This window comes from Ursus arctos, unplaced genomic scaffold (assembly GCF_023065955.2).
Source record: "Ursus arctos isolate Adak ecotype North America unplaced genomic scaffold, UrsArc2.0 scaffold_3, whole genome shotgun sequence".
NCBI lineage: Eukaryota > Metazoa > Chordata > Mammalia > Carnivora > Ursidae > Ursus > Ursus arctos.
The window spans coordinates 29,668,519-29,691,225 of NW_026622985.1; the positions used below are offsets into that span (position 1 = coordinate 29,668,519).

General features: G+C 38.6%; 1 protein-coding gene across 10 annotated transcripts in view; it reads left to right on the forward strand.

The window, feature by feature from the left end:
* The window catches only part of ADAM22 (ADAM metallopeptidase domain 22), a 214,877-nt gene that overhangs the window by 30,605 nt on the left and 161,565 nt on the right, over positions 1–22,707 (forward strand). For all 10 annotated transcript variants that reach the window (XM_057304214.1, XM_044386276.3, XM_048212830.2 and 7 more), the window contains exon 3: positions 2,710–2,786. In XM_057304214.1, coding sequence (XP_057160197.1) covers positions 2,710–2,786 — 77 coding nt within the window. The remainder of the gene's footprint in view (positions 1–2,709; positions 2,787–22,707) is intronic.

The following is a 22,707-nucleotide window of genomic DNA, read 5'->3' on the forward strand; positions in this document are numbered from 1 at the left end:
TAACATGGGGCCTCTGCCCTGTTCACCCCAGTTAAGTGCCGATAAAGAATGGAGAGAAGAGAGGTTTTAATGGAAACATCAGTTCTGGTAAGCAGTGCTTTCCTCAGGCTGTTCCAAAAACATGGTCGTTAGCACTTCGGGAAACTCAGAAAGCTTTTAGACAAAAGGAAAGACATCCATTGATGTGGCATCAAGAACAACCTTGATGGAAGGAGTGCATTTCTGTAATCAGGTAATTTATAGCTGTTCCATTGCTGTTTGTTTATGTATCCAAGTGACTGGTAAAACTAACCCTCAGATGAGTCAGTTAGGGAATACTTATTGAGTACCTGATGCTGGTCAGTCCTGAGGCCCTCATATTGTAGCGAACGGTACTGAGGAGGAGGGGAGAAGGAGGTTGGAAAAGGTTGGGAAGACTTCATGGAAGAGGAGAGGTAAGACTGAACCATGTCTCTTCCAAAATTCCTATGTTGAAGCCCTAACCCCTGCTGTGACTCTGTTTGGAGATAAGGCCTTTATAGACGTAACTGAGTTTAGAGGTCATTAGGGTGGGCCAGGTGTGCACATGTGTAGAGAAAAGGCCATATGAGGACAGAGAGAAGCCAAAGAGAGAGATCCCAAGGGAATCCAAATCTGCCTACCCCTGGATCTTGTAGTTTCAGCCTCCAAAACTATGAGAAAGTCAGTTTCTGTTGTTGAAGCCACCTTGTCTGGGGCACTTTGTTATGACAGCCCTAAGAGGAGCTTCATCTACGTCTGCAAGGATGGATAGGGGCCATTTCTGGGAAATGGCCTTGGTGAAGATCACTACCCAAGGGTCTGGTTCAGAAAGGCACTCCACGGAAGTGGTGAATGAAAGCCACAAAAAAAAAAAAAAAAAAAAAAAAAAAAAAAAAAAAAAAGGTGGAATGCACCCAGCTTGTTGAATTAAAGAGTAGAAGGGAGGATTGACCATGGATAGGGTACGGGTGGGTCCTTGGGGACTTGGGTACCATTATGTCTGAGGTGGGGGGAGGTGATTGTGCAGGATCTTGATATCCAGGGAGAGAAAGTTTGTATTTGGTACAGTAGAAAATCTGGGGCTTACATTTGGGGTTTTGGTAAAGAGTCAATTTTAGATCAGGGAGAATATGATCTGTGGCAGATATGGGAATGAAGAGTAAGGTGTGGCTTCAAAAATTATAAAAAAGAAAAAAAGCCAGAGTTTGGTGATAGCCTGGGTATTACCTGGGGAGAACCAGGAGTCAAAGTTGAATGGTTAATAAGGTAATGAGGCTGAGAGGTATCCAAATAGTTCTTCATTCTTGGGGTTCCATGGGGATTGGAATGTGTTAGCAACTGAGGTATGGCATTCTCCTACTTATTTCAAATACTTTAAAACACAAGAATTGTCGGGGCGCCTGGGTGGCACAGCGGTTAAGCGCCTGCCTTCGGCTCAGGGCGTGATCCCAGCGTTATGGGATCGAGCCCCACATCAGGCTCCTCCGCTATGAGCCTGCTTCTTCCTCTCCTACTCCCCCTGCTTGTGTTCCCTCTCTCGCTGGCTGTCTCTATCTCTGTCAAATAAATAAATAAAATCTTTAAAAAAAAAAAAAAACACAAGAATTGTCCTTTCCAAAAAGCTTTGTTATTATTAATTAAGCTTTCTCTCTCTTACCTAATACCATAAGCTTACTGTGTGTGAAAATCCCAGGGACGATTGAGGTGCCCTTAAGTGGCCCACAGAATCCTAGGATGTTTCTTTTTTTAAGATGTGCTGGTTCTCTGGGAACAGTAACACCATCTGCCTCACGTACTACTTAAATACGGTTGCTCAGATGGTTTTTATCTATAAAATAGTGTTTGTTTTATTCTCACTGTTGGAATTAGGCAGTTTATTTTAGAAATTTTGGATACTAGAGAAACATAAACAAAAAATGTAATTCATAGTCCTCCTGCTTACCTATAGCTACAGTTAATATTTGGAGAATCAAACAATAATTGGTTTTGTTTCCTTCTCTTCAGTTAATGCATATGATTATTCAATATGTTAATATTAGTGTTATTGGTAACATTACATTTTTTTTTTAGGGTCCCTTGTGATTTTCTCTGGGAGTTCCTAGAATAGCAGAGGAAGTAGTGATTTTTTTTTTTCCTAAACAAATTTTTGAAGGTGATATTTTCAATAGGTAGCAGAGATTCAGTTTTGCTCTAGGAATAGGTGGAAACCTTTATGAAATTATGTTTGGTAAATTAGAACTGAAATATTTTTAAAGTATGTATTTCAGGTAGGATGAAAAAGGTTTTTTTTTTGGAAATTTAGATATCTTCCTTGTAAATAGCTCGTATTCATCTTATTATTTTACTCTTGAACATATTATCCCCTATCTCCTTTTTAATGTACAAAGTTTAATTTTAAAGGAGCCAGACATTTAATATAGAGTAAAATGAATGAGGTGTGGTCTTCTTGGAAATGAACTGTTTAGCTACTTGAGATAAACCAGAAAGGTAGGGCACCTGCCTTATTGGGTGAGGTGTTACTTTACTTCAGATTGGTGAATGCTTGGCTTCTAGGAAGGTGCCGGTTTTACTTTTTTTCATTTAATCTCCATGTTGAATTGGTTTTCTAATTTATGATATTATAAACCTTTTTGAATCATCGTAATAATTGCTTATTGTCTGATTGCTATGGCTGAATAATAAGTACCTTTTATCTTTTTGATATTGCAGTTGACTCATGTTGACCAGGCAAGCTTCCAGGTTGATGCCTTTGGAACATCCTTTATTCTTGACGTCGTGCTAAACCAGTAAGTTTTTGTTGAGCTGCACTCCTTTTGCCAGATACACACTCAATCCACTTTTATAACCTTTTGTGAAGTTTTGTTTTCTTACTGTATTTTACTTCATCTTCCCATATCAGTTACATACTACATTTAAAACTTTTGTATCTATTGATTGTAAGTTATAAAGTCTGGCAAATAACAGGAAATGGCTATCCATTTGAAATTGAACAGCTGTAAAAGATTGAAGGAGGTAATGTGGAGGGCAAGACTTACTCTAATATTTTGCATAAGAGTATATCTGACCTAAGTTCCTATGAATGCAATTAATTGTGAAAATAATATTTTGGGTATGAAATTGTCTTTCTTAAGAACAGCAGAAAAGAGTTACCTTTTTTGCTCAGTGATTCAGAGGATTGGCTGCATGATGTGTGACTCCTAATAATGGCATTAGATGCATTGATTTGGGAGTAAGTTTCTTTGAGATTTAAGATACTGTGATTTTTCTGTAAATATGTAATTTTGGAAATTCTGTTTTTCAGTTTCGTTAGCTACCCTTCAAGTGTTCAATAGCTATGTGTGGCTAGTGGTTACCTTATGGGACAAGGCAGAACATTTCCATCACTGCAAAAGGTTCTGTTGAGCAGTACTGGCTTAGATTTCTTTTGGGGAATGGGCACATATGAACTGTTAGATTATTGAGCTAGGTCAGTCAGTATTTGGAAGGAGAATTCCATCTTCCTTTTAGATGCCAGGCCATGTCCAATGTATTCATTTAATAATTAGTCTTACTAGTATCCTAGTTTTTATGGAATTTATTTACAAAGCGTTATAATACCATTTGTGTTGTGTTAATGTTTAAGCCAAGTATTAGTTTATTTTTTATTTATTTTTGAGAGGGAGAGAGTGTGGGAGGGGCAGAGAGGGACAGGCAGAGAATCTCAAGCAGGAGATGCTCTGAGCATAGAGTGCTGAGCCCATGTGGGATTCCATCTCACAACCCAGATATCATGACCCGAGCCAAAACCTAGAGTCGGTTGCTTAACTGACTGAGCCACCCATGCACTCCTAGTTTATTTTTTAATTGAGCTGTCTCATAGATACCTTTTGTAAGTATGTCTCCCCTCTTCTCACATTTTTGTCGTTCACAAACAATTTAAGTGCTGAAAAGCATTGTTTTAGGTGGAAACTATTTGGATGATCCGTTAATAGGAGTTGTTTGTTCTTTGATCATGTATATTTTAAAAATGTAACATAAATTTAAAAAACGTAACATGGGGGCACCTGGGTGGCTCAGTCCTTTGGGTGGCCTACTCTTGATTTCTGCTGTGGTCATGATCTCGGGGTCACGGGATTGAGCCCCGCATGGGGGTTCGTGCTCGGTGGAGAGTCGGCTTGGAGTTCTTTCTCTCCCTCTTCCTCTGCCCCTCCCCCAGCTCATGCATGTATGCACACACTATCTCTCTCTAAAATAGATAAATAAATCTTTGAAAAAGAAAAAATAACATAAACTGTATTTCTACTCTGCTCATTAAAATACAATTTATTGCTTGTTTTTAAAATTAATGGCTTAGAACATATATAATTAAATGCTTTGTACCACATGGTATTTAATCTAATATCATAGAGCATAAGACTGTGTTAATATAATTTGTATCTTATCTTCCTGCTTGCTGTAAATGCCCTAGAATTTACATGTTTAGGTGACTCATTGTGGTTCTCCAGCAACTTTGATATTATAAAGTTTTAAAAAACTCATTATAAAGGAATGCATGCTCCTTAGAAAAATAATGATAATGTAGCAAAAGCAGTCTCACATAATTGTACCATGTAGGAAGGGATTGCCCTATTTTATTTTTTGTTTTTTAGAGAGAGAGAGCATGTGAGCAGGAGGGTGGAGAGGGGCAGAGGGAGAGGGAGAGAGAATCTTAAACAGGTTCCATGCTGAGTGCAGAGCGGCTGTGGGGCTTGATCTCTGGGCCTTGAGATCATGACCCTGAGATCATGACCCAAGCCAAAATCAAGAGTTGGACACATAACCTACTGAGCCACCCAGGGATGCTGGTTTGCCCTGTTTTAAATTGTAACCCTCTCTGCCCTCATCCTTCATCAACCTTACTACCTATTCTCTTCTACTTCATTTTTAAAATAATATTCATCGCCATTTAATATATAGGTTGACTCATATGAAATCGCCATTTTTGCAGGTGAAAAAGTTCAAATACCAGCCTTGTCATATGGTCAATTAATAGTATGTATTTTAATTACTTATTTTGTTTGTTATCTTTTTTCTCCCACTAGAATGTAAGCACCTTGAGGGCAGAGACTTTCTTTCCTTGCTTGCTATATTTTCCTTCCTCGGCTGTGCAGAATAGGTACTAAATTCCAGGCTGGGAAGCCATACAAACTTAGAAACCAGAGGCTGGAATTCGCCAGGACACAGAGAAGCCCAGATAAGATGGAGGCTGTCAACTGGGGAGAAGGCAAGCAGCAAAAAAGAAACAGAGGAAAAGTGTTTGGGCTAGCTTCCAAAAGCTGAGCATCTATATATAGGTGTGATTTGGAAAGTCAGATTCCTAGGTTTCTAGTTCATTGACTCTTTCCTATCCCTCCTTTATTTTTTAAATTTTATTTAATTTTTTTAACATGAGAAAATCAAATTTAATAGCATAAGTAGGGAAAGTCCACACTTGGAAATTCCCTTCCTTCCCTCCTTTAAATCATTATTCCTGTGGATGGCCCAGCCTTGGTTTCTGGTTCCTGACATTTGTAAAGCCTTGATTTTCAGTTCTCAAAGAAGGGATACTTATTCATGTCCATTCTACCCTAAACCACTTCACTTCCTTTGGAGAAATCTCAGCCCCAAAATGTTCTGTTCCTAAGGCGAAACACATATGGGCCATACTTATCAGAGGATGGATCCTCTGGGATGCTAAGTGTAGAGCAGAATTTCTTTCGAGATATGGGCATAAACTGCCATTGGGCATTTTCCCTCCTGTTGCAGTGGAAATTTGAAATTGCAAGAAGTACAGAGTATAAAATAATAACATAAATGGAGGTTCCTGGGCTGAGGAATATACAATGTACTCTTTTTTTATTTTTACATTGGATCTTTATTACACATAGGTGGCAGTTCGCTGATTTCTTTAAGCTTTAAGAGCCTTAAGATTTGATAAAAAGATTTTTTATTTTTGTGAAGAATGTTTTCATTTTATGGTATATATATATGTATGTATATATATATATATATGTATGTATGTATGTTGTGTTGGTTAAGGAGCAGAAAGGCAAAAAAGTGAATATACTCTTTATTTTTTAATTTTTTTAAGATTTTATTTATTTTTTTGACAGAGAGAACACAAGCAGGGAGAGCTGTAGGCAGAGGGAGAAAGAGAAGCAGGCTCCCTGCTGAGCAGGGAGCCCAATGTGAACTTGATCCCAGGACCCTGGGATCATGACCTGAGCCAAAGGCAGATGCTTAACCGACTGAGGTTAAGGCATCCCTGAATATATTCTTTAAAAGCTGTTTTTCTTATGAAGCTATTCTTGGGCTGTGGAGCTGGTAGAGTTTTTTTTTTTTTTTAATTTGTTTTAAACTGGAGGCAAATTAAATAAGTCTACATGTGGCTGGATTTCAGTTGCAGAATGGACCCAGCAATATATACTTTAGATTGGAATGGAAGGAAAAGCATCATTACATAATATTCCTTCTGAATGTTCAGTAAACAAAATTATCTATAACCCAATTATGAGTTCAACCTTTGGGTTGTAATTTCTATAGAGGGCATATAAAGAATATGGAATGTTTACACATGAAAAGCACAGCCAATTCCTGTTTTGTCAAGCGATTTTTAGTTTTCATGGGGTCACACAGTTGGGAAATTTCACTCTTTAGGACAGATATATTTAAAAAACCCAAACATATGGCCTGACCTGGTCAAACTGGTCCTGAGGTCACACTGGACCTTTTCAGAGATCGGTGACTCGTATTATACTTTATTGTGAAACATTCCTGCGAAATAGAAAGACTCAGTGAAGATGTTTGTACTATATATATGTAATATTATATATATATATGTAATTATATATACACTACATATATAATAATACATATATTATGTATGTATTATTGGAACAATTCTTTTCCTGTAAATCTCTCTCTGTTCTTAAAAAAGTGGATAAACTGCCCAGAGTGATGCCCAGATATTGAAAAAAATTTCCTTTCAGTACTCCTTGATCCTTTTACAACAGGTGACCTGGCAACCACACACATGTGGGCATACCCATACCCCTACACACCCATCCCCACACACCCCACAAAAAAGCAGATACTCCACATGGATGTGGTTAGTTATTTTAGGATGTGAAACATATAATTAGGAAGAAGGAACCCATCTTTTATAGCCTGTTTTGGGGAAGGGAGTCTGTGATACAGCTCCCAGATCTTGGATGGTCCTGCTCCTAAATTTTGATTATATTTTACACAATCTCTCCTTCTTCTTATTCCAGTTAGAACAAAAATAGTTTCTCTAACTTAGGATCCTTCTATCAGTGTCTTTTTTCCCTATTTCACAGTGAGGGATGGGGAGGATAGCTAGGGACGCAGACATGACAGCTGTCAGCAGATGGGATTGCCTTTGCCAAATGGGAGGGGGTGTAGAGATAGAGTTGGGGTTGGGGAGAGCGAGAAGCAGGAACAAGATCAGACAAGAAGCATCCAAATTCTGTTCAAACGGCCAAGTCCTGTTTTGTCTTCTCTTATTTAGCAGAATCATTTACCAATTAGTCACCTCTTGATTGCTTTCCACCAGCACTCTTGAGTTTGCAGAAAAAAAATAGAAATCACATTGGGCAAAAGATAGGGCGTGACTCCAACTTGAATTGGAAGTTAGGTCGGGAAGTCTCATTTCCTTAACTCTGCTCTATTTACAGTGTAGATAAAAATAAGTAATGGGGATAAGATTATAATTAAATGACAATGTTATGTGATGATACTAAATAACATAATATGTCTTTCGCTATTATTAATAAATCTGTAACTTAATATCTTACTGTTCAACTAAATTCATTATGGCAAATATTTGTTTATATGTACATTTAATACAAAATTATTGTGTAGAAGATAAATCTGTATGAAATGGTCCTTGCCAGTAAGGGTCCTTATCTTCATCTTATACACATACACATATATGTATTTAAACATATGTGTACACATGCACATGTATATGTATATATAATGTATACATATCCATACATGGATACACATACCCATATGTACACACATATATGGACATATCTAAGCCTCTAGTAAGTACTTATTCTAGACTGTGAGGACTTGGTAGAAAAAAGGAGGGACTCACCCTACTCTTTCAGAAAGATAATGACTGTGTTAACAAATAATTTCAGAGGGTGACAGTGCCATTAGTAGTAAGTGCCTGGTGTGGAGGCGAGGATGCTATTTGAGCAGCAGTTGTCAGAGATGGGCTATCTCTGAAGGGATGACATTTGAACTGAAGGGGCCCCTAGGCAGAGAGAACTGCCAGGTGTCAAGGCCATGACGTAGTACTGAGCTTAGTGTGTTTGAAAGATAAGAAGGTGAGTAAGAGGCTGGAACAGGGTGAGTCCAAGGTAGTTATTAAATGAGGTTGGAAAGGTAGCAGGACCCAGATCATGTAGGGCCTCATAGGCCACAGAAAAGACTTTGGAGGATAGTCCAAGTAGAAGCTACTGGTTTTCCCACACTGTATCTTGTAGTATCTACTCCTTTCTCCTTTCCCCACTGACTTTATCATCCTGTGTTCATCGTATTTAGTTATTTTATATTTTAATGTCTTCCCAAAGCAATCTCTTCTGAAGATCTATTTATTAATTATTTGGCCTGGGACCACCATACTATTTATTATAGCTTTATTTATTTATTGTAGTGTTTTAAAATCTAGCATGGAAATCTTTTTTTCTTTCTTTCTTTCTTTCTTTCTTTCTTTCTTTCTTTCTTTCTTTCTTTCTTTCTTTCTTTCTAAGATTTTATTTATTTATTTGAGGGAGAGAGAGAATGAGCAGCAGGGAGGAGCAGAGGGAGAGGGAGAAGCAGACTCCCCGCTGAGCAGGGAGCCCCACGTGGGGCTTGATCCCAGGACCCTGAGATCATGACCTGAGCCGAAGGCAGACACTTAACGGACTGAGCCACCCAGACGCCCTGGAAAACTCTTTCATTATTAGTTTTCTTTTGTAAAATTTCTTAGATATTTTTGCCTTTTCTAATATGGAAATTGAGAATAACTTTGTCATTCTCCTTTTGGAATTTTAATTAGACTGTCACTAAACCTATATTTTAATTTGGGAAAAGTACATGTTTTTATAGGTACTGAGTCCATCCAATACCATTGTCTATTTTTTTTTTTTAATTTTAGCATCTAGTTTGTCTCTCAGTAAAATTGAGTAGTACTTAGGTTTTTATAGGTCCTGAATATTTCATGTAGAACCTTTTCATGGGAATTGTAGTTTTTGTTGCTACTGTGGATATTTTTCTATATTTTATAATTTAGTTATTGATGATATATAAGAAAGTCATTGATTTGTGTTGAGCCTTATTAATTCCCTTAATAATGCTAATGGGTTTTTTTTTTGTTTCTGTTGGGTTTTCTAGTTTCAAAGAATGTAAGTAGAAAATCATGAAAGCTTTTTTTTTTCTTTCCAAAATGATACTTCATATTACTGTTGTCCACCTTGATGCTTTTCCTAGAAGTTCCTGGTCTCTATTACTTGGTGCTAATAGCATTTTTGTCTTGGTTCTTTTGGTAATAGGCATATCTCTGGTATTCATTGTTAAGTAGAATGTTGATTATTGATTTTTGAGAGCTAGTCTTTATCATGATAAAGCAATATCCCAAATCTTGTTTAATAATTTTTTTTTGTTTTCATGGGAATGAGTATTAGAGTTTATTGAATCCCACTAGTCAATTTGAGTGAACATGTTGATTTTCTTATTTGACAACTTTGTCATGTTGCATAATTCATTGTTGTAGCCCATATGTTGCTGGCCTTTCTAGTTGTGACTACAGAATGGAATTACGCCTCCCGTTTGTATCTAAATTATTACAGCACAAGCCTTTGCTGGCTTTTTTGCTCCAAGTTACCTCCATCTTCAAGTGTGTCCCTCAACTATTTATGAGATTTGTTATTGTCTTTTACCTTGCCACTCTATTTCTGCCTCTGACAAATCCCCTGCAGTGAGCCTCATGACAGCTGCTTTGCTGGGCACAGCTGCCCTTCCCCAGGGAGGGCTGCTCGCATTGGCCAGAAGTGGTCACTCCAAGAACGTACAAGCCCAAACCCATCTACACGCCCTTCTTGTGGAGGGTCGGTGCCACCAGTGGGAGGGCGCAGACATAGCCTCTGCTCAGAGACAGGCAGAGGAAAGGGTACGTTCTTTCTTTCTCTGGTCCAAAGCATTTTGCATTCTATTTCAGTGCAAAAAGCAGTGGGGACGTCCATTCTCAGAAAGTGAAATTGGACCCCCACTCTCAGAGTTATGATCTGACCTGACTGCCATGGCTTGATGGTATCTTTGCCAAAGTATGGCTTATTGAACTTTAAACAATATTCCATGTGTGGTGAGTATAGCCCAGAACACCAAGTACATTTTCCTTGTCACAGTCTTTCCTGCTGCACGTGAGGTGAGGACTAAATTAGGACTGTACAGCCCTCCTGCATTAGCTCTGGCTCCTAATTTTCTCTGATCCAGTGCTTAGACAAGGATAGACAGTTCTCAGGAATGGGTCAGGCTGACAAACAGCAAACATGTTTTGGCACGGTTCTGCAATTAACACCTTGAGAAGAGTGTAATTGATTTTCTCTGTTGGTTCAGACCTTAGGAAGAGTTCACAGAACTGCAAGGATTTACGGGGGGGATCTGCTCCCCAAAAAGGAAGGGTTGCCCAATTGTAAATTCTACTTTTTATTTTAGAATGTGACAGCTGATTTTAAGGCAGTTTCTAGTTTCGAATTTTAAGATCCAGTCTCTTTAGGGACTCCATTACTAGCTACTAAAATAGATATGCTGTTATATTATTAGAATTTTTATATCAGCAGTAATGAATGAGACTGTATCAGTTAAAAAGCTGTATAAAATGAGGTTTTTTTTACTTACAACAAAATTCCTTGAAACATTATCTTGTGGACTGTCAGAGTCACATATATATTTTTTAGTGTTTAAAAGTCCTTATTTTGAGGAGTCCAGCAACCTTTTAAAGAGATAAGTCTTTGATAAGCAATAATTTTTGATGGATATTGATATATTCATCTACTTGTTTTTAAGCCAACTTTGGAAGATTGTATTTTCCCAAAGAACTGTCCACATCATGGAGTGTTTGAGATTAATGGGTGTATATTTGTGTGTGCTTTTAGAAAATAACTTCTAAAATTTCTGCTGTACCTATTGTTATATCCTCTTTTTCACTGCTACTTTTATTTGTGCTTATCAGGTATAACCTCAAGTATACAAACTTTTAGGAACATATTTGCCACATAAATTAAGCAACATGATTTTTTAAAAAAAAGATTTATCCATTTATTTTTGGGGGGGGGGTGCGTGAGTGAGGGGAGGGGCAGAGGGAGAGGGTGAGAATCTCAAGCAGACTCGCCACTGAGCATGGGGCCCAACACAGGGCTCTGTCTCACTCTGAGATCATGACCTGAGCCGAAATCAAGAGTTGGACCCTCAACTGACTGAGCCACCCAGGCACCCCTAAATAACATGATTTTTAAAAACAATTTTATTGAGGCATTTTTACATGTCATAAAATTCACTCCTTTCAAGTGTACAATTTAATTATTATTATTATTATTTTTTAGTAATTTACTGAGTGGTGCAACCATCACCAAAGATCGGTTTTAAAATACTTTTCAATTCTCCACTAAGATCCCTCATTCTTATCTAAACTTACTCCCCATTCCTGTCTCCAGTGATTGGCCAGGCAATCACTAATCTACTTTTTTGTAATTATAAATCTGCCTTTTCCAGACATTTCGTATAAAGGGAATAATACAATATGCATTCTTCAGTCTGGCTTCTTTTATTTGATACGTTTTGAAGTTCATCTGTGATGTAACATGTGTCCGCAGTTCATTCCTTTTTAGTTCAGAGTATTATTTCATTTATAGATATATCACATTGTGTCTACCCATTCACCTGATGATGGGCATGCAGGTTGTTTCTGACAATTATGAATAATGTTGCTATGAACATTCACATGGAAATCTTTGTGTGGATTTAAGTTTTCATTTAGTTTTATGTTTAATTGCTTTGAGAAATGCTAAACTGTTTTCCAGAGTTGACTTTTAGTTTTTTAATGGTACAATAGCAGCTGTTTTTCTGTACATTCTCTTTTGCAAGAGGGGTGGTGGCAGGTATAAATAGTTGCAAAGCTTTCAGGTTTTCAGTTCCATGTCCATTGCAAGTCTGGAAAGAGCTCCATGCTTCTCATGGTTATGATCTTATGCTCTTTGATTCATAATAAAACTCTACCTTTGAAATACATATTGAGCTCTTAACACTTTTTAAGGGATAAGATTCTACCATTTTTACTTTATATAGACCACATATTTCTTATACCAAGCTGAATCGTATTTCATTTCTGTTCTTTTGTTCTAAGTTAATAAATGGTAGATTTAAACTGTGACTTCTAACGCTAGACTTTATAACTTTCTTTCACAGGCAGAAAGTCTCCTGGGCTTAGCCCAGAAAGGCTTTGGTAGTTAGTTGGACAGACCTGGGCTGCAAAGCCCACAGCAAAAGAGAATGGGTGAGTGGAGTATAGGGAGCATTAGATATGCCTGGCCAAGAGCCAGAAAGTGACCCAGTACTAAAGCTGAGACCTCGGGAATTGTTTTGGAGGAGGCATCTGGAAGGAATTCTAGAGGCAACAGGACCCCAAGGGCTGGAGCCTTTTATAGGGTTCAGAAGGCCAAACTCATGGTGGGGAGAAAACTAGTTAGTCCTTTTATAAGAATGGATCAGAGCTGAGCAGACGGGGGTCAGGTCCCTATACACCTACCTATTACTGGTCTATTTAAGCTTTCCATGTTCTGGTTTGTTTTTAAAAAGTACAGCCTTAGCACAGACTCACTGTCTTTCATCTGATTGTTTAATATGACCTCAAGGTGTTTTTAGCATTAGCTGCTCTTTTTACTAGGGGAATCTTGAGATTTCAACACATGTATGAGTATATTATTTAAATTGTAGATAGAATAATTACAGAATTGTTCAGTATAACCAACACGATTTATGGCCCTTAGTTTCTTAGGGAAAATAACCATATAAGTACTATTTTTATAGTTAAAATGATTCCTATATATTTCTCTGTTATAGATTTATGTAATTTGCTCGATATAATAAATACTTTTAATGTACAGTAATGAAACTTGTAATAAATGTTTTTGCATAATTGCAGAGAAACTCTGGAGTTTTCATAATGTTTAGGAGACACGTTGAAGATTAAATTATCAGAGCTCACTGCTATTTTTCTCCCAGTTGCCAAATTATTGAACTCTGCTAAATTATCCAGCAGTGATAGTGGTAGATAATCCAACTACAGGGAACTTCGCAGGTACAACAAATTGGGTTCCCTGGACGTATTTAATATAAATTTAAATTTATGATATGGCTGTTAAAGCATTGGGTGAACAAAATCTTTGCAAGGCGAAAGACTCAATTTGAGTAACCGGACACTTGTTCTGTAATAGCAATATTTGTTTTATGTAAAGCCTGTATTTTAGGGTGAGGTATAAGGTACATGCTTACCCCCAGCTGATGCCATCTGCATAGAGCTGGCTTATTGTTCTTAGTCTCTGAAATATTTTTCTCACATGTGCAAAAAATATTTATCAATCTGTTATCACTCACTGTGAATATGGGTGTATTTTCTCATGCTTCAGCTGTTGGTCTAAGTTCTCAGCCCATGAGATCTGATGTGGAAGGTTGTACTGTACACTCTTGTCCCGTGAGCATTGACTACAACCATTCTCAAGGAGTGTGGCTATGTTATTCTTTGACGATTCTTTTATTTAGTCTAAAACTGAACAGTTTTGACCTCGAATGGTGCAGAAGTGTTAGTGCTAGGCATGCTATCCTAAGAAACAAAGAAAGATTAGTAGCCTGGCTGTTTAAAGTTTTACAGAGGCTTAAGACTTTTCCTGGAAACTGGTCAAGGATAAAGATCAACTTTAGCTTCCTTCCCGGAAATGGCCCCAGAATCACAGGGTAAGAATGGACAGGCAGCAAGGGGTGGCCTCAGGGCGTGATGATAGGAAGGGGTCATGAATGCTGTTGCAGCATGGTGGCTGGTTGCCGTCACATGAACAGTAGCTGGGAGGACATATGGGTGCCTGCTATAAAGCTAGGGGATCTGGAGAGAAAGGCCCTGGTGTTAGAAGGTGGAGGAAGGTCCATACTGTATCCTCCAAAGTGAGAAGGCACTTTGAGACTAAGAAATGAAGGCAGCCACTCCGTATGGTTTACACGGTTTTATTCAGGGTAACGTACTGACAGAGGGAAATCGGGTGGATGGTTGATCCAGGCAGTACACAGCTGTTCTCCGCCCCTGTTCTCCTCCAAGTCCAGACCTTAATCCTCTGCTTTTATAGAGCGTGGTCGTGAGGTCATAGTGTGGTTATCTAACGTGTGCCATGTGTGCCAGAAGATCTAACTGGTTATCTAAAGCGGGTCCTTTGTACACCAGTCGTCTCTACTAGCTGCCCAGAGCGGCACCTTCTGTGTGCCACTTTAGGGAAGATCAGAGCAGACCTCCCCACGTCCTGGCCAGGACATACATTAACTTCCACGGGGCTGGGGACACGTGGTCCCAAGGGAGGTCACTGCACGGGCATGAGCAAGATGGAGGGCTAAAGATGGAGTCAGTGTTGTCAGCACCCTTGCAACTGGGGTGTACCTCTGTGTGAACGACACTGGAATAGCCCCGTGCGGGACCTTTTGCTGGGCTGCATCCCTTGCTCTCAGGGAAGAAAATTAGAGACATATGGTAGGATACATACTAGGTGAATGTGTATGGCAAGGTGTTTACATATGAATTTGATATTTAAATTCAGGTAATCTTTATATATTTTGTTTAAGGGAACCTTATGGTGGCTGACTGGGATCATTAGCTCACAGTAACTTCAATTTTATCCAATTCAGACGTGCTGGAGAGGCGAGACCAATAGAAGTGCGGGGCATAGGCAGTCTCTCTGGAGGTTATTCTCTGTGCTGCCCTGCTCTTTCCTCCTCCTCTGCTTCTCAGAGGGTCAATAGTCCTTTAAAACCATGGGTGAAACAGATGGGCCTCTTCAATTCACAAAGATACACATCCCTCTCCAGGAGACATAATAAATAGGTGTTACAGATAACTTCTTTTTAGTCCTAGCCTAGAGAATCTAGCTTCCATGATCTATTCTTTTAAAAGAGAGACTATCATGCAAAAACAAAAATGGAAGATTTCCCCTAAAATAAATCCATTTATTGTATTCTCTCTGCTTATGTCCTGAGGGAAGAAGAATTAGCAAATGAACGATTAATCCTCCTATTTGCTTATGCTTTATTTCCAGAGTCAAAAGTTAAAAACAGTCAAGCTTTACAGCTTAATCAGATGTGTTTCCACGAGAGACTTTAAGTTTCGTTCTTTAAAGTGTATGATGCAGGATATGTCAGTGAACTTAAACCATCAGAATTTCATTTACGAATGGGCTCTTTCAAAACATCTTTTGGATAAAAAACAACAGTTATGGGAAGTTTGCATGTATATTAAATAGAAACAGATGGAAAGCTTAAATAACTCATTTTTTTCAGTGCACATATAAAAACACCTAAATTTGGGGAGACCTGGGTGGCTCAGTCAGTTAAACGTCTACCTTCGACTTAGGTCATGATCCCAGGGTCCTGGGCTCGGGTCCCACGTTAGGCTCAGCCCCTGCTCAGTGGGGAATCTGCTTCTCTCTCTGCCTGCTGCTTCCCCTGCTTGTGCGCGCTCTCTCTCTTGCTCTCTGTCTTTGACAAATGAATAAATAAAATCTTTAAAAAAAGCAAAAAACAAAAATAAGGACACTGAAAGTGAGCTTTATTTAAATCATTGTGTTTCATAATCACTCACACATACACACACATCATCTCTTCCATATTTGACTTACTCATATGTGAAGTAGGTATTTCCACAAGCCCTGGAGCTGAGATTATTCCTATCATGTATAAAACAATTATTCTATTCAGTTTTGTATGAACCCTGTTTATTTTATGAAACATGAACAAGGAATCAATATGGTATGCCTGATTATTTATTTATTTATTTATTTATTTATTTATTTTTAAATTTTTATTCTAAATAGGTTCCATGCTCAGCATGGGGATTGAACTCATGACCCTGAGATCAAGAGTCACATGTTCTGACTGAGGCCAGCTCCCTGTCACAATTTTAATTAATTAATTAATTAATTAATTTTGGTTAAAATATATTTTTTAGAATTTTTAAAAAGTTTTTAAGTAATCTCTATACCCAACATAGGTCTTGAACTCACAACCCAAAGATCAAGTGTTGCATGCTCTACTGACCAAACACCCCTAAGTTTTTATTTAAATTCCAGTTAGTTAACATACAGTGTACTGTTAGTTTTAGCTGTATGGTGTAGTGATTCAACACTTCCATATATCACCCATGTTCTTAAATAACTAATTTTTAATCCTGACTCATTTTTGCCAAACAATTAGTTAAAAAAGAAAAGAGGAAAGAAAAGAAAGGAAAGTTGACACAAAGAATTTAACTAAAATAACATCTATGTTACCAGTATGGACTGGGCACGATTTTTTTTTTTTTTTAAGATTTTATTTATTTATTTGACAGAGAGAGAGAGAGCACAAGCAGGGGAAGCCACAGGGAGAGGGAGAGGGAGAAACACAGGGAGCCTGATGTGGGGCTCGATCCCAGGACCCTGGGATCATGACCTGAGCAGAAGGCAGACACTTAACCGACTGAGCCACCCAGGCGCCCCTGGGCACAATCTTTAAACAGTTTATAACATTGTATGGTGATAATCCTTAATCCTATGTTTGGCCTGGAGCACTCAAAGATCCTGAAATCTCTTCAGAAACAGAACCCAAGGGGCACCTGGGTGGCTCAGTCAGTTAAGCTTCTGCCTTGGGCTCAGGTCACGATCCTGGAGACCCGTGTCAAGTCCTGAATCGGGCTCCCCGTTGCTCAGCAGGGAGTCTGCTTCTCACTCTGCCCTTCATCCTGCTCGTGCTCTCACTATCTCTCTCTCTCAAATAAATAAGTAAAATCTTAAAAAAAAAAGAACCCCCCCCCAATCAGACTTTTATGTTTTATGTATCAGTGTATTTAAATATAGTATTACTTCCCTTTACATGCTATTTCCTGGTTAATGGAAAACTAATTACATTTATTTTTCTTTGCTGCTATTATTAACATCATTGTCAGAGATAATACATCATTTTAAAAAAATGAACTTGCTATTCCAATCAATGCATTGGTATTGATTATTATTTGTATGTGTGACTTGAAGCTTGAAAGTATCAGAAGAGAATTTGTTTTATACAGTTTTCTCATTTATTCACTTATTTATTCATTCACTCATATGTCCATTCAGCATTTATAGAACACTCAGTGCATGTTGGACACTGTTAGATCTGTGGATAGAGAAATGAGAAGGTAAGGACCCTGGCCTCAAGAACATGACAGATGAGACTGGGTGTGGATGCAGACAGTGATGGACAGCGTATGAAAGGGCATGACACAGGTGTGGACAGTGACAACGGTAGTGTGACAGAACTTTATTGAACAGAAGGATATCGTTTGCTGGAGATATTTATTGGTAATTTGTCTGCAGACACCAACCCTTGTTGGCTAGTTTCATGTTTTTACATTGTGACAGATTAAAACTTTTATTTTCTTTAAGTGCTTTTAATATTGAAATGTAATACACATACTAGAATAGTCCAAATAACATATATGAACAATTTAAAAATATTATAAAGAATACCAGTTTAACCACTACCCAGGTATGGAATATTACCGGTGTTCCCTAAACCAATAGCATATACTCTCTCCTTCCCCACCACTGGAAACAGCCACCCTGACTTTTCTGATAATCATTTCAGTGATTTTCTTTATAGTTTTATCACCTCTTTATGCATCCCTAAACACAAAGGTACATCTCTCTCTTTTAAAAAAAATTGAATGTAGGATGGATGTGTGGATTTTTATTTATGCAGTGTTTACATTCAGTTACAGTTAATTATTCTTCATGATGCTCAAATTATCCCAAAGTTGGCTGGTGGGAGCCTTTTCATTTTGGCTCCTATGTCCTTTTGACATGACCCCATTAAATTTTAAGGGCTTCTTTGCCTCCTGGGACAACAAGAAATCTTTCTTACCTATGGGACAACCAGGTTCACTTTTAACTTTAGAACAGGTTTCTTTCTTTTTTTTTTTATGGTGACTGGTTTATGGACTGATACTTGTCTTCATTTTGCTATTTCAATTGTATGTCATCATCATCGTATTACGTAAAAAAGCCGAAGACTGACAGCTATCACTTATTCTTATTTTTAATCAAATGTTGAACCAACACAGAGTGTATGACAAAAGCATTTCAATTGCATGTTTTTGGGGAGGACTACCTTACATAATAATTAAGCAAAATAAAGGATCTCAGATACAGCTTTTTCAGAATGTCATGGTAGTTAATCATATGGGGGGGGTTGAAGTGATAGAATTTTGAAGAAACATTGGTGTTCTAAGGGGCTAAGTTCTTAGTATCCCCAAGGTTGAAACAGTCAATTAATAAGGAACTACATTTGTTTCCCGACCCAAAGTGAAAATCTTAATGTCTTTTTCTCTTCCAACCAAAAGAGATTTGATTAGAGATCTGTATACCCTAATCAGTTTTAACTCAGATCAGAGAAATGATCTTATTGTTCAAGGTACCTTTGACCAAGTGGAGGAAACAGAGACCTATCCAGTGACATACAGTGCAGGATGATCAAAGCCATTTCTAGTGATGTCAACCCCGGGAGAGAATGAACAGTCTTACCCAGAAAGGGCTTCTGGGAAAACTTCACAGAAAAAGGATATTTTTTTCATGAGTTTTAAGCTATGCAATATTTTTCGAGGACAGGGATTATGTAAAGGAGAGAGGAGGCGAACAATGGTATGGTGATGTCAAAGTCCTCTGGGGAGAGTTGCATCAAGCTCAGGGAGCCAAGAAGGGCTAGGAAGCCAAGCTGCTTTGTCAGATGGGGCTTAACTAAGTGAGGTCGAATTTGCTACACTAAGGACTGTGGACTTGATCTGACTGGTAGTGGAGGACTGTCAGGTTTTTACATGATTGAGTCTGAAAGTCAGTACTGTGAAAGAAAACTTTGATAGTGGTATGGAAATTTGATTAATCATGAAAACAAAACCCTGGTATGTTTTGAGCTAACTTAATAAGAAGTTCTCTTGTATTAGTGGTTTTGATTTTCAGAATAATTCCTGATTCCCATAGGTCGTATTACTTTTTAGGTCTACCATAGGTGATGATTTTACTTATGGTACTATGAAACTGTTTTCTGATGGCACATATTGATAATGAATTAGTTAGGATGCTTTGGGCTGAAAGTGAAAGAAAAAAAGTCAAAGAGTCTTGAATAGTAGAAGATTATCTCGCATAATTATAAATCCAAAGGCTGGGCAGCCCCAACCTCTGCGACTCTAGCTTTGCTGTTTTGCCATTATTCTCAAGAACAGAAAAGACAAAAAGACTACCTCATCCTCTTTCTCACTGTAGGGAACCAGAAAACCCCTTAACTGAAACTTCCAAAGTCGTCTTGGCCAGAATTGGTCCAAACTTTTTGCTAACCCAGTCTTTGGCAAAGGTAAAGGTATTTCTGTGATTAGTTGATACTAATCAGGATCACCCCAGAGGTAGGGTGAGTTCATCTTGCCCCCCGTCATATGGGAGAAGGTAGGATATCTGAACCATTCGGGGTTCTGTTAGCCAGTGGCATATGGGGTAGATTTTTGAGAGATAGCCATCAGGGTCTGCCAAAGAATTCTTTGTTGAAGGTGACCTTCAAAGAATAGATTGTAGTGCTATTGTAGTACTGTTGTTGAGTTCATTCCACAGACTTGCTGAAATGAGAATCCTCCGATCTAAACGCACACCCTTTTATACTTGATCTAAGAGGAGCTCCCTTTATCAAAAAGTAATACGTCACATGGCAGTAAAACCTAGGAATCCTTACTGAATTTTATTCATTGGTTTTGGTAATCCCATGTATATCTTATTATTCATATTCACTGAGACCTTGTAATAAATTGCTTTAATTTTTTATCATTTTAGTAACTTTTACCTAAGTAGCTGAATAATCAGATTAGAAGTATTGAATGTCAGGTTGCCCAAGGATAGGTCTAGCCATGCTGTGAAATTTAGCTCTCCAGCTGTAGGCTCTGCACCCCACCTGAACCAGTAGCTTCCCTCTGTAGGGAAGTCAGGATGCCCCAGGCCTTTACAGCCTTGCTTTGCCCCTTCCGCTACCATACCAGTCACATGCAATAGGTCCTGCCCCTGTTGGGCGGTCATCCAGCTACCTTGGTCCTATTAATCACCTGTTCACCAATAAATTAGTCCATGATTATGTGTTGGCTGGTTCTGGTCCCTTTCTTGGTCCGTGCCTGTGACTTTTTAGAGGTGTTCCTGCCTCTTTGGGGTTACTCAAAGGATTGACTCTAAAATTTGGTATTTCAGGCCAGCTAGGAAGACGGAACGATTTTGAGCACTGTAATATCTCTTAGATTTTACTGCACAGAAAGCACGATATGCACAGAACTGGCCAATTCAAAGGATAGTTAGAACCCATGAACCCTGATTTACACCAGACCTCACTGAGGGATTCCAAACACTTGCACAATAATCTTTAGAGGAAGAACAAAAAACCATTTTAATAGTGGAAGCTTCTAAGTTTTCTGATATACAATAACATGTTATTAAAAAAAACTCCTCTTTTTTACAAAAATTATGTGAGTAGTTTTTTATTAATTAAAGTGAATTTCACAGTGAAGGCGGTTGATTGTTATTCTTCAGCCGGACTTTGTGGAGATCACGTATCTCTTGCCACTTGGTTAATCTTTTGGCCCCATTACTTTCTGCCTCTCTGTATCTAATATTGAGGTGGATCTAACTCATATCTCTTCTTAAAAAAATATCTTTTTCTGACTCTGATCCCATTCTGGTTCCTCATCTAAAGCTTGTGGCTCAGATTGTAGCAGAAAACAAAGCCCAGTAGATGTCACAGAAAATGCCAGTTCTCACTTTGCTACCTACCCTGCGTTTAAAGTGCATAATCACACAAACTTGCTAATTAAAAATTACCATGTGCATAGATAAGTCTTCAAAGCCTAAGTGGTTACAGGGTTCTGAAGCAGCCCTTTGGCAGTGGGTTTTTAAAGGCCTTTTAGTTAACTAGTAACACATGGCTGTGGATATGAATACCAAAGGATTTTAGAGAAATAACAGATGTGGATTTATTCCTTCCTCTGCAGAAATGATTTTAGGAATCACAGGGTCCGGATGGAGAGGCTTCAGGTTTTCCCTCATGTACGCTGTTGACTGCTACTGGGAAATGTCCAGAAGAGCTCTCTCCTTTTGATGTCCAAAAGGGCACTTCTCACACAGGTCATAACCTAGCCTGCAAACCCACCCTCCCAAGGACATCTTACCTCCAAGTTTACCCCAGCTATGCGACATTAGTTTCTGCATTACTGTCTTCCTCATTAACAGTTTTCCAAAGCTCAGTGATCTCAGCTCTTGCTGCATGTTACAATTACCTGGGGAGTTTGAAAAACTACCAGTACCTGGGTTCCACCCCAGACCAACAAGTTCAGTGACTTCTCAGTGTGATCCCTGGACCAACAGCATCCATAACATCTAGGAAGTTGTTAGAAAGGAACATTCAGGGTCCTCACCCAGATCTACTGAATCAGAACTTCTGGTGGGTGGGACCCAGGAAACTGTTCTAACAAGCCCTCTGGGTGATTTGGATGTGCATTCAAGTTTGAGAACTGCTGATCTAGTGTTTGTTTTTTTTTCACCTCTGACATTCACCTCATGCCATTAATTTTTTCTCATGATCTTGATATAGTCCAGACCCAGTCCAACTCCATACTTAGCGCCACTTACCCCCTTACATGTATCCCAAGAGGAAATTTTTTGGTGAAGTTTCTCAGTAATTAACAAACTATTTTCACTCATATTGTAAGAAAAATAAGTAATGTCTTCTGGATAAGTCCTGTTGAAAACTGTGACCAGTTTTGTTGTTGTTATTGTCTTTTTTTTTTTTTTTTTTTTTAACAAGCTTGGCTATTACAGATTAGTTTGAAGAAGACTCCTTACCGGGCCCCGTGTAGCTTGCTCTGACCTGAGGTATTATATTGAGCTGGAAAATGGTGATTTGGCCACTCAGTCAGTCACCAGGAGTTTACTTTGCAGTAATAGGAACATGGCCATGAGACCAGATTATTTGGGATTTTAGATCCAGGAGTAGACAGGACATTCCAGAAGTTCACAATGTAATAGGAGAGACAAGGTAGCATAGTGGGAAACCCTGGGTAGCAGATGGGGGCTGGTTGGCTGGCTAATAATGTACTGTGTTTCCTGAAGGACTTGAGGGATCAGTGCACAAGTTTGTATAGAAAAAGATTCAGCCTATAAATTCTGGAGTAGCAGGTGCTATTATTTGTTGTGCCTGTTGTAGATGTTTGATTAAATGGTACCTATGCCAACAAAGAGGCAATATGGTCAAATGGTGAGCAGCATAGACTTTGTAGCTAGACTGCCTGGGTTTAAAGTCTATGCCAGTTCCTAGCTGTGTGGTCTTGGGCAAGTCAGTTAACTGCTCAGTGCCTGG